General features: G+C 39.4%; 2 protein-coding genes across 2 annotated transcripts in view; both read left to right on the forward strand.

Annotated features, from left to right (window-relative positions):
• The first annotated feature begins 1,013 nt into the window (after positions 1-1,013).
• On the forward strand, positions 1,014-4,407 carry hmgb2a (high mobility group box 2a). Its single transcript, XM_029438508.1, has 5 exons — positions 1,014-1,168; positions 1,992-2,157; positions 2,278-2,429; positions 2,525-2,699; positions 3,714-4,407. Exons 2-5 carry the CDS (start codon positions 2,011-2,013, stop codon positions 3,876-3,878), a joined length of 639 nt encoding a protein of 212 aa, XP_029294368.1. The 5' UTR covers positions 1,014-1,168; positions 1,992-2,010; the 3' UTR covers positions 3,879-4,407.
• Positions 4,408-5,594: 1,187 nt separating this feature from the next.
• wdr17 (WD repeat domain 17) overlaps positions 5,595-15,333 on the forward strand; it is a 37,951-nt gene continuing 28,212 nt past the window's right edge. Inside the window, exons 1-13 of the mRNA XM_029441791.1 lie at positions 5,595-5,685; positions 8,349-8,476; positions 9,428-9,611; positions 9,724-9,954; positions 10,454-10,564; positions 10,830-10,970; positions 11,439-11,561; positions 12,079-12,266; positions 12,361-12,529; positions 13,422-13,513; positions 13,757-13,839; positions 13,951-14,037; positions 14,902-15,066. Of these exons, the coding sequence (XP_029297651.1) occupies positions 8,354-8,476; positions 9,428-9,611; positions 9,724-9,954; positions 10,454-10,564; positions 10,830-10,970; positions 11,439-11,561; positions 12,079-12,266; positions 12,361-12,529; positions 13,422-13,513; positions 13,757-13,839; positions 13,951-14,037; positions 14,902-15,066 (1,697 nt within the window). The 5' untranslated portion in view covers positions 5,595-5,685; positions 8,349-8,353. The remainder of the gene's footprint in view (positions 5,686-8,348; positions 8,477-9,427; positions 9,612-9,723; positions 9,955-10,453; positions 10,565-10,829; positions 10,971-11,438; positions 11,562-12,078; positions 12,267-12,360; positions 12,530-13,421; positions 13,514-13,756; positions 13,840-13,950; positions 14,038-14,901; positions 15,067-15,333) is intronic.

Genomic DNA, 15,333 nt, shown 5'->3' on the forward strand with positions numbered 1-15,333 from the left:
AACATTCCTTCCTTACCCAGGATCCCTTCATTTAATCATCTATATGCAAAATAAGTGAAAGAAACAACAAAAGAAAAACTAAAGATCTTGGAAAATATTAATAATACAGAGGAAAAATTGTTAAATAACAAAGACATAATTAGGACTTTTTGTTTTTACCAGACATATTATGCACCCCCCTGTCCCTGTTGGTGCTTGAATTATTGATAAATTATGGATATACATATTACGTTCATTAATGAAAAACTATAGGCTACACATTTTGTGTAGACTACATGAATTATCTTAGCTTTTTCTGATAGTTTCACATTGTGCATGCTCCTGCCTATGGAGAAAAACATGATCATAAACAACACGCCATTGATTGTTTAGTCTAGTTTGTCATTATTTTGGTATGGTTTAAAAAAAATCTAGATCATACATTTGAACATTTGATAGAGGGTATGTCCTCATTATCCTTATGGCTTCAATTGACAATTGGTTAGTTTTGTTATAGCAGATGTTGATTAATTGGTTTTCCAGTATATCATCAATATATTGTGATATGTATTCAGTAAATGTGCTAAACTATAACAGATTGCATTATTGATTTGTCTTCGCCCTTATAATTAGATGTAGCCGTTGGAGTTGTATTTTGAAGGGAAAGCTAAATCCGGAAGCCTTATTTTCCTTTTCAGTGTCAGATAAAAAAGGAGCCTTGTTTCTGACTTGACTTAACAAGGGCAGTTCCGAGTCGACTCCTTGTAATGCAGCTTGTTGAATGAAACGATCCTATAGCTGTTTCTGCTGCTGTCAGTTTCATCTAGAAAACAAACGGTTAAAACATACATGAAGCCCCGACCACACATAAACAGATGAACATATTTTGACTAAAAGCAAACAAAGGACTTTTCGCGCCGTATGTTTAAAACCCCAGTTCAACCAATCAGAGTACAATCAACGCATACAAACTAATGTCTGGATCGCATATAATGCAACCAATCACAACGGCACGTCTTTCTTTTGCCCTACGTTCAAATGTAAATGTTCAAATCTGGCCAATCGGTTGATGGCAGGGAGGAGTTGGGGAAGTACATCTAGTTAAGTTAGTTCGGCCTCGCAGGCAGTGACAAAACAGCCAAGCTTTTGTCCTCATTCACTCGTTTACAACTTGTCTTGCTGAGAACAGGTAAGGCCCCGCCGTTTTTGCAATTGTGTTTAGCTAATTTTGTTATTAAGGCCTCCGGTGTTCTCTGGTATTTTTGTGTTATGTCTACGACCACCAGATTTCTCATTTGTGCATATTTACCAACTAAAGCCTATTTGTGCATTAAGTACTTTGTATGTTACGTAACATATGTATAGTTATTTGTCGTTAAATCATAACGTTTCCTATAATATCTCTGATGAAAATAGTTGTATTCGTAATCCAAATTACAAACCTATAAAGTTTCTGGCCTCTTTCGTTATTGACCCACAGGCCGTGGTAGTCTATTGCTGTGTGCGCAACATGCAGTTCAAACGCCATTTGGTTTGATAGCTTAGCCGGCTAACGTCAACGTTAGACGACTGTAGCGCTGACATTTTAAAGTTTGAATTCGCAACTGGGTTAAGAATTGTATGGGTGCTTAATACAAAGTAGTTAAATGCACTATCAATCGTGTCGCATTATGCGAATTACTATTAAGTCACTTTAAGTAAGCTTTTTGCGCAGTTTAGTTTAGGCGGGAAGATACAAAATGGAGTCGCGTCTTTTTGTCTCGGAGAATCAGAAATACGATTAGAGCCTTGAAACGCCCCAGGCCGTCTGCGTGCCTCGTTTGTGCTTCGAATACGACGCTGAATCTTTAAATTGTTACTTAACGTGAACTGAAAGTTTACACACTGTTGCATGTCGAGTTTGATTATTGTGCCGATACACGTTAAAGTAGGTACAACTTTATAACGTCACTGCCTGTTTCGGAACTTGTCACTAAGTACATTTGTCGGGTTTTAATTTATTTTTGTCTCAGTTCTAGATCAATCGCAGCCATGGGAAAGGACCCAAATAAGCCAAGAGGAAAGACATCCTCCTATGCTTTCTTTGTTGCGACCTGCCGTGAAGAACACAAAAAGAAACACCCAGGGACCAGTGTAGGCTTTGCCGAGTTTTCCAAGAAATGCTCTGAGAGATGGAAGGTAAATTGGAATCAATTTCTTAGCTCATTAAAATAAAATCTTGTTTAGCATGACTTATTTTGGATGTGCATATGGGAGGACTTACGGCATTTGCTGAATGCTGTGGCTTTTGTTTTGTAGACCATGTCAGCCAAGGAGAAGGTAAAGTTTGAGGATTTGGCTAAGAACGACAAAGTCAGGTATGAGCGAGAGATGAAAACATACACCCCTCCTAAAGGTGCTCCTGGCAAGGGCAAGAAGAAGAAGGACCCCAATGCACCCAAAAGGCCACCGTAAGTCTTACACTGCCATCATGTAGGGTTTCAATAGTTTGACTACATGTGATATGTTTGAAAAATGGTATAATTATTCCCCCTTTTCTCTCCAGTTCCGCTTTCTTTGTGTTCTGCTCTGATCACCGTCCCAGAATCAAGGAGGAACATCCTGGTATCTCTATCGGTGACATTGCCAAGAAGCTTGGCGAGTTTTGGTCTACACAGACATCCAAAGACAAGATTCCCTATGAGGCCAGGGCTGCCAAACTGAAGGAAAAATATGAGAAGGTATCTACCTACTGCCCTTTTTTATTTCTATATTATCACAAAAAAAGAAATGGATGGTGTACCACCAGGGCAAACTTTATCTTCAGTTACCATCATGCTACCCTAACCAGCTTAAGACTTAAACTTTGCCCTAGTACAGGGGTCTCCAATCTTTTTGATACCGAGAGCTACTTCAAGGGTACTGAATAATACGAAGGGCTACTTGTTTGATACAAACTTCCTGAATAACATAGTTGTACAGTTCACCTTTTAATAATAATATTCTCATTAATAATCATAATAAATATTAATATGTGAAGAGACTTGTCTGATCACATGTTAATTATTCCTCAATGATTTATCATGGTAGGAAACACAGACATATTTAAACATTATTTATGTTCTCAATCTATTTCAACGTTTGAAAGTCGAGTTATCACATCTCTGATTTTGTTAACTCGCACCAGTTATATTTTAGTATCGCTTAAGGAAATCATTAACTGTCACATCTTCTCACATATCCCGTTTGTACAAACCACTGACTTTGTAACATCAGAGAGAGTGGAGATCAGACCTCTCTGTCCGAAAAGGCTTTCTTGTACTTTATTTTAAATTGTGCAGCTCTAAATGAAGCTTCCGTTGCTTTCTGTGACTTGTTCACCGGCCTCGTGAAAAGAGATGCTGCTGCCTTTAACTCTCGGCTTGTTCTGCCAGCACTGCTGCAGGTGGGTAGTTAGTTCGGAGCTACATCTATTTTCAGAACAGTCCCTGCGGGCGGCCAAGTGCCTGGGCACCGCGTTGGCTTCCCCTGCCCTAGTATATTCATTGATCATACCAATTTCCCTACATTCTTCTGCCAGTATGACCTCGAAATACAAATTCTTTGGTCCTGAGAAGTTTTAAACTAGTTGAAACTTGCAGAAGTCTTGATAAAGCTACAACTTTATGTTACCATTTATGAATCTCATGAAAAGACTAAACAGACAGAACCACAATATTGACATTTGTATCATAAATTTCCTTTTTGTCTTTTAGGATGTTGCTGCCTACAAAGCCAAGATTGGCTCAGGAAAGAGTGACGCTGGTAAGAAGAGTGGCCCAGGCAGGCCCACTGCCAAGAAAGCAGAACCCGTTGACGACGACGATGACGACGACGACGACGATGACGACGACGACGACGACGATGATGATGAGGACTAAATGGTTTATGTTAAAGGTTGTGAATTTTGCAATGCATTGTTCAGCTTAACGTGTTTGTGTGGATGACTCAAACAGTATAGCCTGCTATCCCTGTTGGTCTGCCTCTGTAGGATACCAGACCTGTATTCCTTTTCAAGTTCAGGAATTTAGTTTTTATTTTGTCACTTAGTCCCCTAATTTTTTTTTAAGTAGTTTTCTGCTGAGCTTGGGTTTGTTACATCATAGATCCCCGTCATCTAAACAGGCAGCTAGATATTAATTTCCTGTGAAAATACAATGGACTGAAACTTGTGCAAGCAGTGGACGGCAGCAAATCCCTAAAGTTTTTTTAAAAATGGTTATTTTTTTCTGGAAGCACTGCTTATGTTTTTGTTTAGTGGTGCAGTTTCTTCACTGTCATTTTACTACCCAAGAGTCATCTGTAGTTTGATTAAAAATGTTTGAAGCCATTTTTAATGTGGAACTTTAAAAAAAACTCATGTAGAACAGATTTTTTTTTTGTAATAAAATTTTGTATATTAAAACTGGACTCTTAATTGCTCTCTATGCATCTCTTGCTTAGTAGTAGTGCAAACTAATTTAGCCTGTGTAGTGGTCCATTGTTACTTTGCACCAAAGGATTAATACGTTTTAATGGCTAAATATTAGTTATGGCACAGAAAAAACCATAAAATATTTAAACGTTTGTCTTTTAGAAAACAAGCAAAGTTCAATATTCCATCCGGTGAAGTCTAGTATGTATAATTCTGTACAGAGCTAAGGGAGACACCGACCACTGGCTCCACCTAATATTTCTGTGTATATGCCTACTGTAAATACAGTGTCTTAGTTGTATAATTATGTGACAGTCAGTTTAAACATTAGTGAATTAATGTAGTGTTGCTGATTGTATTTCAGAGGGAAATAATGCATTTACAGCACTGCTTTTATCTGACACAGCCAGTCACTGGTTATTTAGTTTTGTAGAATAAATGTGATACAATTTAATTCAGTGAAAATGAATCTTGGCACGTCTTTTTATTTTGCAATTGAGTTCTGAAAGCTTTATTGATCATAAAAAGAAATGCCAGCCTACTTATACAGTAGCATTTCAACGCAAACCAACTTTTTTTCTAATTCAACTTTTTAATATTTCTAGTGCAGCAACCCTCCTAATTCGTTCTATGGATTCTCTTTTCTAGTGGGTTTTTAAACATTCAAGTTTAAAACTGATTGAAATACTATATAATAAAATAAATGACTAAACACATGTTTACACAGCTAATGTTTTTCAGGTTAAACGTTACCTCTTCGTTAAAATGAGCTCCACCTCAACCAAGGTAAACATGTTGCTCACATGGAATGCATCGTGATAATGATCCTATTATGCAGAGTAATTCGTATATTGTAGTAGTACAGTAGGTCCTACATTAGGATAATACTGTAAAGGTCAGAATCAGAATACTTCTTCCACTCGTGCTTGAATTTGGCAAATCAACTAAATGAATTTGAACTGACATTGTAAACATCCATGTCTCGTCTGGATAATTCTGATCCAGGCACATGGTTTTGACCAAGGGAAGTGTACACTAATATAATCATACATCATGTTGGTCAGAGTCACGAGAGGAGATTTACACACTTCTGGATTTACGCAGAAGAAAAGGTCTTACTGACGCTCCAGACAGCCAATAGTTGATCAAAATGATTATTCCCACGGACCAATCCCCGCCGCCATTACGGCCCACATCACGCGGAGGTCCGTGAGTAGGGAGCTTTTCAGCACCTGGGAGCTGTCCGTGGTGCACGAGCCAGCAGACATCTGACGGTAAGAATAAAAAACAGATAGGCTAACCAGCTGCCTGTTAATAATTTAAACTATAGTGATGGCACACGAAACATAGATTTAAAGTCCTGCTGACTACACGTCTGTTCTCACCAACCTGCCGTCCTGTGATATTCAGACCTGCCACATCTGCGACACTCAAGTGCCTCAATATCATGCTGCTGAAACCTGTTGATATAGGTTATAACCTAGTGGGAAACAGGCAGAATTAAAATGCCATTCAGCGTCTGGTTGGCAGCAATGTTGGGTGAAAAAAAGCTAGTTAGTAGCTGACAAACAGGGTTAGCCTTCAGATGAGCATCTATATGGGATACTGTATTATGTCTGAAACGAGGTATTTGTGTTTTATAGTTTTGTGCTAAATGAAACCTTTTCTGTTAGCTTCAACCTATACTTACACCAAGTGAGCACGGTTTTGGCAACTTGGCAAAATACGTTAGGGTTAAAACCGGGTCCTTTATGAGCTCAACTCAACTAAATGCAGATAAAACAACGTTTAGCTATATGTAGACACCTATATTATTTAAAAAATAGTCTTTTCATGACTGCATCTTTTAATGGTTTCATTCTGTTTTGGTGAGTGTGAGCTGATCTACTGTATAGAGAATAGCCTACTCCCTTTTAAAGACGAGAAGTCTTTAATTGTCTCCATGGAACACATTTAGGAAGTGACAATGTCTGCTGTGAAATAGGTGCTGAAGAAGAAAATATTAGGACCCTGTCAGATTTCCATTACAAACCATTGTCTTGGCTTGATTTCGCTGAGAAAGTAGCCGTTTCCCTGACACCAAGTAGTTACACACATGCACAGGGTGCTGACTGCACCTAACATTACTGAAGTCATCATATTATATGATCATATACTTTGTTTGATGGAGAGGCTGAAACTAAATATATTGTGTAGGGTTGAGTTTGAAGAGACTCTGTGATGAATCTGATAACCTTTGACCTGGTTAGCAGGGGCGTTTCTTCCTGATGCCAATGCTTTGTTAGCTATATTCGCTATATTAGGTCAGAGTGTTAGCCTGATAACATTAGCCATTTAGCACTACACTTAAGTACAGCTAAGGCTGATGGGAACATCATTAGTTCTGCAGGTATTTGGTCATAAACCAACGTATTGGTCAAATTGGTCAAAGTTTGACGGTGCTAGATAGCAAATAAAGGGATCGCTAAAGGGATTACAATTGATTCTGTGGGGGCCATGAATGTGTGTAACAAATTTCATGACAATACATCTATAGCTGTTGAGCCATTTCACCAAACAATCACACAAATGTGAACCTTGTGGTGGTATTAGAAGAAAAGTCAGGGGATCACCAAAGTCATTAGGATTCATTCTCAGAGAACCCACAAATGTCTACACATTTCATGGCAATGCATCTAATAGTTCCTAATAGTTTAAATATTTCAGTCGGTGGGCTAATAACTCATTACATCACCATGTTGAGTTCATGTGTTACTTGAGAAAAGTAACACACAGACTTGGTACTACAAAAAAGAGAGCTCTCATATAATAACCCCACCCCCTAAATCCAAACCCCAGCCACAAAAAGAAAAAATACACAGTAAACAGAAATCCATGTTTCAAAGACATTCGCTTGTCCACTTGTAGCAACACGTTCCCTCATCAAAGTGCTGTGTGGTCATTACTGTGACAACTGCACATCATTACTGTTCAGATGAGTGCACCATTATCTGATCAAAAAGAAAATGGACCGTGAGAAATGTATATGTAAATCAGCCAAATTGCACCTAACAGGAAGAGGCTTTGACAGGCGCTTCACTCATGATGCCTCAAAATGCTTTTTGTAATAGAAATCAGAAAAGGTGGAAATGGAATGACGAACAGTACGACAGGCAGATGACAGTTTCCCCGTTGTTATTGGCATAAGATGCTCTTACATTTCTATGAGTGGGTAAGAGATACATTTCTTAGAGCATTTCTGCTGAGGATGCTTTCAGAAACCTGCAGATACAAAGGAATTAGTGTAACGAATGTCTTAGCCAAAGATTATTTTGGGTTGTTTTGGCTTAAAGAAATCACAAAATGACTACAAAATAAACTTTTTAGGACTCTTGGTTTGAGGATGTTTAGTTGCTCTAGTGAGTACAGTCCCACCATTCAGACATACTGTACGTCGAGTCATTAGTCAGTTCCTCACAGCAACAGTATTTACTTAGTAGATAAGCAGCAGTCTTAGCCAATCACAGCAGAGATTAATTCAATCCTCTCTTCTCTTTAATCCTTTTATCCTCTGGACCTGTGGATCTACATAGTATGTTAGTATGTTGTAAGTGTTACTCAGTTAGTAACAGAAGTGTGCACTGTAATTCAATCATACATCCATCAGAAATACTAGTTAGAGAGGTGTTGGTTTAAATCTAAGTAGTGTGATTGTATTTGCAGTGGACTGCATAACAACACAACACCTACAGAGGGAAAGATCAGTTATTAGTAAGTTATTTGCAAAAAAAGTTTATTACTGCCATCTATTTATTCATTTACGTCTGAGCTCAATGCTTTACAAAGGTGTAGCCACTTAAACATGTAACTGAAAGCAGTGCAAAGAATTATTCTTTGGAAATGTAAAATGACTTAAAAATAACATCGTTAGCGTCTGCATGTGTTTGTGTGTCTCCAGGTGATATGGCCAAGGTGAAGCAGGTGGGCTTGCTGGCAGCAGGCTGTCAGCCCTGGAATAAAGATGTGTGTGCTGCCAGTGGAGACCGCTTCGCATACTGTGCTACTCTGGCTATATACATCTACCAGGTGAAATACTTGTGTGTTTTTGTGTGGTGAATGTTTAAGATGTAAGACGGCACTATGTGCCAGTGGTTGGCTGCATCAGCAGCTCTAACATACTGTACCTCTGTTCTGTTATTAACAGTGTTTAACGTTCATCTCTTGTCAAGGGAGATGTGAGCTCACTGACACAATATGAATGGTTGACCTAATACAGTGTACAGATACACATGGTATCCATAGACAAATAACCAACATACAGCCCATAACACATGGTTATACACAGTGCAATTTATCAAACCTTCAAGCAGACAATTCAAAAGCACAATGAGCAGGATTTTTCTAAAAAACTATGTATAGACACAAAATAAACCCCCTCAATCATCATTTATGACCCACTAGAAGTGTACGACAGTGTCTGTATCTGCAGAGTTTTTATTATTTTGCTGTGACGGGGAATTTCTGGTCGTCAACCTCTGTAAATGTAGTGACCAGGTGCCAGATTGTACGCACGGATCCGAGAGGAAGCTATGAAAATGGCAGACACATCACTATAAAAACAGAAATATAGAAAGGCGAAACGGCACGCTTGTTCCAAAACAAGAGGGAATCTGGTGTGGGCATTCACCCGCTGGTGAGCGCCGTAATCCTGCCCGCGTCAGGGGGTGTGGCTTATGGTGCCATTGAGGGGAGGAAGGGCCAACTTTTAATGTTGTGTTTACAAACCTCAACCATCCAATCCAATCCAACTCATTCTGCCTTTAAAGCATCCAAACACAATACACAACCTATTTACCCATGGGATGTTTTCCCTTTAAAAAAGAAAAACTGAACTGAAAATCTTAAATCTTTCATTGAAATGTCTACAATCATGAATTTACTCGTGCACAGCAAGATTGGTGTTTACCCATCACATGACACAATCAGAGATGTCTCTTTCTATAATTCCCTGTTATTCTCTCTGTCTCCTTGGTTTAGTTGGACCAGCAGTACAATGAATTTAAGTTGAGGTCCATCATGTCTGAGCACAAGAAGACCATAACAGCCATCAGCTGGTGTCCTGACAACCCAGATCTGTTTGCGTCAGCATCGGCTGATAACCTGCTCATCGTATGGAACGTAGCAGAACAAAAGGCTGTAGCAAGACTGGACAATACTAAAGGTTGATGGATGATCTGCACCAGGTGTTTTTGGCACACTGGAGTGTTTAAGGTTAGAGTGCTGTGATGTCCTCCTTTCAAAAAAGTATCACAGTGTCTCCTCTTCTTTCCCAGGTGTCCCTGCGTCAGTCAGTTGGTGCTGGAACTTAGCTGACGGAGTGGCGTTTGTCTGCCAACGTGGTCCGCTGTACATCTGGGTATATGGAGGTCCTGACCCCGGGGTCACAGTGCACAAAGAAGCCCACTCCTTCCTATCGGATATCTGTCTCTTCAGATGGCATCCCACCAAGAAGGGCAAACTGGTGTTTGGACACACAGATGGAAGTTTGTCTGTTTTTCAGCCAGGTATCATATCACATTTGATTGAACACATTCTTACACATGTATTTGTGTGTTTCTGAGGATATCTATTTGACTTGGGGGCATATACTTGAAGCCTGACTATAACATATATTGTATATTTTGTGGAAGTAAAAATCGTGTTTTAATTAACTTCTGATCATTATCACAGTTTGTCTCCCAGGCAGTCATTTACAAGTCGGTGAAGAAAGGTCAGGTTAAACTTAACATACTGTATATAAGAATTAAGGTCTGTGAAGTTTCCCGAGTAAGTTTCATTGGTGTCTTGAGACAGATGGCTATTTCCACTCCCATACAGATCACTATCGTTTTGGACTTGTTACAAGAGACTTTAAGACTGCTGTGAAATCATTTTCATCATAACCATCAGCAAATTGGACCTGCGATCACATTTTCTTTTACAATGTGTAACTTTACTCTTCTCTTCAGGTTCTATAAGCAGAGACATGTTTCTTCATTAATCCGTCTATCCTCTCTTGTTTAGGCAGTAAAGGCCAAAAGCATGTGTTGCGTCCGGAGTCATTAGAAGGGACAGATGAAGAGGACCCAGTCAGTGCTCTGGAATGGGACCTTTTGTCAACTGACTATTTACTAGGTTGGACAAAAATATTAACAACATCACCAGGATTTTATCAGCTGAAGTTATTTGATTACAAAAAGAGAAAAATGACTTACAACAAGACACACAAAATAGAACACTAAAATAGATTTTATATTTTATAGTACATATAGTCAGTGTTTGCAGAGTAATTACAAGTTAGTCAACTCATGTAACCCATAAAGTTATTGGTTATTACATAAATCTATGTGATGATTGCAACCACAGATGCTAAATGAAAAGCACATTCTCTCTCTCACAGTGTCTAACCTCCATAATGGTATCAGGCTGGTGGACAGCGAGGCCTTGGCTTGTATCACGTCCTTCTGCTTCCCCTCAGCTGCTGCTTCAGTTCAGTGTTTGGCCTGGGTCCCTTCTGCACCAGGCATGTTCATCACTGGAGGTACACACTGTGTGTTTCTGTGTATGATCTGGGTTTCTTTCTGCTGTTGTTGCCACAGTGCCATCTGTCTATGTATAGATGCATTATTACTTGCATATTAATGAGTACATTTGGCTTCTTAAAACCACAATAATACTTTAAGATAGTAGATGGAGTTCATATCAAAGAAACACTTCTTCTTCTGTTTACAAACTCTCACAAAGCTCACCAAGTCTAAGTATGCTCACTACTTTACAAACACATGCATTTTCACTAAAACCTTACTATTTGAAACACTTCTGCATATACAGTCTCACGCATTCTCAGTCTCATTCACTTCAATTCATCAAGACCTTTCTCCGGTAACACAGGGGTGAGTAATTGATATACATCTACAGTCATTTTGGAGGAATTCAAAAATATTTGAACACATTTGCCTTTTGGAAGATTTGAAATGTTTGAACGGATTTGTCTTCGTCTGTCTGTCAGACTCCCAGGTTGGAGTGTTGAGGGTATGGAATGTGTCTCGGTCTACTCCTTTGGACAGCTTTAAACTGAAAAAGACCGGATTTCATGCTTTACATGTCCTCAACTCCCCTCTTGCCAAGAAAGGTAACATTTAGAATAAAACCTTTTGAACTTACAAATGTGGTATAGTCATAAATCCATAGACTACAGCTGTTATACGTTGCAAAGGTTCTATTTTCAGGTTGGTATCAAACCCTTGTGGCAAAAGTGCAAGTTTTAAACCAAATCTACCGGTACATACTTTTTTCGTGTGTGTGTGTGTGTGTGTGTGTGTGTGTGTGCGTGTGTGTGTGCGTGTGTGTGTGCGTGTGCGTGCGTGTGTCCATGTGTGCGTGTGTGCGTGTGTGTGTGTGTGTGTGTGTGTGTCAGCCACCAAAAGCATGAATATTTGTTCTACGCTGTCTGGGTATAATGCATCCATTCAAACCCTGAGCAGTATTACATCTCATCTTGTAAGGCTTCCTTTGAATAGCTCAACAGGACTCTATTCCTGAAATAAGGTTGAGACTGACTGTCAAGAAATATATCTTCTTTAAGATTTCTATGATAACAACACAACATATATGTTCTTCTTTCATTGATCCTTCCACTGTCTGTACAGCTAAGAGTTCCTGTTCTCCAAGTAAAAGTCAGCACACCAGTTCCACCAGTGAGGCTGTCCCTCCCCCGACCCTGTCACAGAACCGGTCCTTCTCTCTGCCTCCTGGCCATGCTGTGTGCTGTTTCATGGATGGAGGGGTGGGGCTTTATGACATGGGGGCCAAGAAGTGGGACTTCCTACGAGACTTGGTATTCTATAACATCTTTTGTGAAGTCAACAGCCTACACATGCTTACACATGACTGATTAACAAACCTATACTGTGTTATTATATTGTTTCCAGGGTCATGTAGAGACTATCTTTGACTGTAAGTTTAAACCAGATGATCCCAACCTGCTAGCCACAGCTAGTTTTGATGGAACAATCAAAATTTGGGACACAGACACACTAACAGCTGTTTACACCTCGCCCGGAAACGAAGGAGTGGTCTACTCTCTCTCCTGGGCTCCAGGTAGATTCACTCCACCTCCACACACACGCATGAGGAATGACTTCAAATCCATTTAGCAATCTACTGTAGGTGATCCAATCATACAAAACTGCAACCTCGACAAAACCTAAACATTGCTGCCCACAAAAGACAAATAGCGACACATACTGGTACACAAGACCTGACTGCACTTTAAGGTATAAAGTAATTCATCTTCTCCTCCACCGCTGCTTACACGTTAAAGCCTCAGTAAAGTAGTAAACAATATAATATTAATGATATGATATTAATAATTTAACGTATTGTGCTACAAAATGAGTACTTTTATTTTCAATACTTTGAATACATTTTGCTGACACCTATTATGTACTTTTACCATAGACTGTATATAGGAAGTGGACGTAGTCACTGTGATGTCACTCATTGATTTATGGACTATCGTTTTAAAGCCTCGAGTTTTGCATTCTGGCCGTCGCCATCTTGTTTTTTTGGAACCAGAAGTGACACGAGAGGGTGGAGCAAAGTACAACCAAACTCTAAACAAGACACTTTCAGGCAACACAAATGTTACAATTAACTTTCATAAGGTGAAAACATGCTCAATCACAAGGTAGCCACATTTTACTCTAAATAGTTTACAAAATAATTGACAAAATTCACTAAATGAATATCATGCTGTATTGAAGAAGACTTCAAACTAGCGATTGAAAACACACACTCATTAGGAAAATGTTTACTAAGGTAATACATCAACTAAGAAGTAGGCTCATACACTTCTATACAATATGGGTTTTTTTCTACCGGTGGAGTCCCTGAAGTCCCTGATGCTTCACTTTTGATACCCATCAGCAACAGCAATAAAGTGCATCATTTGTCTGTAACAGTTGGTGACCTTTCTGTGTGTGTTTTGAAGGAGACCTGAACTGCATTGCAGGCGCAACATCTCGTAATGGAGCGTTCATCTGGGACGTCAGGAAAGGAAAGATCATCACTCGCTTTAATGAGGTTACTTTAACTTATTAAAGTCATTTTGCACTGAAAGTCAGAGTATGGCTGCTGTCTCCCCCTTTTTTCTACTGACAATCTGAAAAAAAAGTATCACAATTTAAAAGGGTTGTTTCCATACCAGTTGGAGAAAATGTGCTCTTATAAATAATAAGTATCGTTGCCAAATACCCCTTAGCAAGTGCTTCCAACTTATTGAAACTGATGGATGATATGACGGTGACGACCTCTCTTTTTCTCCAGCATGGTAAGAACGGTATATTCTGTATATCATGGAGCCATAAGGATTCTAAGAGGATCGCTACCTGTAGTGGAGACGGATTCTGGTAAGTGCTCATCTTCCCCGATACCTCTGTAGTTTGTTCTATTGTTTAAAAAAAGCATAATATTTGTCCTTCATTGAAAATGTTACATGTTTTATATTGTTTTGACAACAGTATCATCCGGACCATCGATGGTAAAATCCTCCATAAGTACAAGCATCCTGCTGCTGTGTTTGGTTGTGACTGGAGCCAGAACAACAAGTAGGACTTCAATTCACCTGCCATCTTCCTCAGTAGTCAATATGCATTAGAGAGTCACCTCATTTTGCAACTGGCTATACTTGTCCTATTAGACCTAATAATCATTGCTTTACTTATTTCACTTATTTAAACATACCTACGTGCCTACCCCGGGTAGGGAATGAACCCTTACCCCAAGTGAAGGAGTTCAAGTACCTCTCGGTCTTGTTCGCGAGTGAGGGCACGATGGAGTGAGAGATTGGCCAGAGAATCGGAGCAGCGGGGGGGGGTACTGCAGTTGCTTTACTGCACCGTTGTGACGAAAAGAGAGCTGAGCCAGAAGGCAAAGCTCTCGATATACCGGTCGGGAAGTCTGGGGTTCCTTACTGGAGCTGCTGCCCCCGCGACCCGACCCTGGATAAGCGGTAGACGATGGATGGATGGATGGACTTATTTAAACAGTTGATATATAACTGGACCCGACAGGCAACACTTCATTATATTTTCAACAGAAACAACTATTGAAACACAATTGCAAGATATTGCTAGATAAACAAAGCAGGATGATAAAAAAGATTAAAAAAAGAAAGCTAATCCAAGTGAAGAAGAATAAAAGAAAGACCTTGTAAAAGGTAAAGGTTAAAATGAGTCAGCACCTCTGTGTTTGTGAGAAAGGGTGGATGGAGATGAGTGTAGGTTTTTGTATGAGAGCAGAATAGAGCGGACATGCAGAGACAAGATGAGTATCCAAACAGTCAAACTGAATAGTTGGCGTGAGTCCAGTTCCTACTAGGCCCATAGTTATGTTCTAGCACATTATTACAGTGTGATGTCATCATCTGGTACTTTTCACATATCATCCTGTCTCTTTCTCACTATTTGTAGGGATATGATAGCAACAGGCTGTGAGGATAAAAATGTTCGTGTGTACTACCTGGCCACCAGCTCCGATCAGCCTCTAAAGATCTTCACTGGGCACTTAGCTAAAGTATTCCATGTTCGCTGGTCTCCACTGAGAGAGGGAATACTGTGTTCTGGATCAGATGATGGGTGAGTACAGACACAGAGAGCTAGGGGAAATATAGAGTATATCAAATGTTGAATGAGATGGATATTTAAGCAACCAAGTTATATCATTATCTCAGATTTAATTAAAGGTAAATGTTTAGCACAGCAAGACGACAGGCCTGTATTGTGTGTTATGATCTGTTGATGAAAAGACAAAATAATGATTTATCATTTATTACTCAAACACTGCAGTCACATATGTGAATAAACCTGCAATTGTTATGGTAAAGACAAGCATTAGGTCTTAAA

The sequence above is a fragment of the Cottoperca gobio genome, chromosome 1 (assembly GCF_900634415.1).
Source record: "Cottoperca gobio chromosome 1, fCotGob3.1, whole genome shotgun sequence".
In the NCBI taxonomy this organism is placed as follows: domain Eukaryota; kingdom Metazoa; phylum Chordata; class Actinopteri; order Perciformes; family Bovichtidae; genus Cottoperca; species Cottoperca gobio.

Bases quoted from the DNA above. Each gene is read 5' to 3' on its own strand.
- hmgb2a (XM_029438508.1), top strand. From the start codon at position 2,011: ATGGGAAAGGACCCAAATAAGCCAAGAGGAAAGACATCCTCCTATGCT. The intron at 2,430-2,524 runs GTAAGTCTTACA...TTTTCTCTCCAG, and splicing joins AATGCACCCAAAAGGCCACC to TTCCGCTTTCTTTGTGTTCT. The intron at 2,700-3,713 runs GTATCTACCTAC...TTTGTCTTTTAG, and splicing joins TGAAGGAAAAATATGAGAAG to GATGTTGCTGCCTACAAAGC.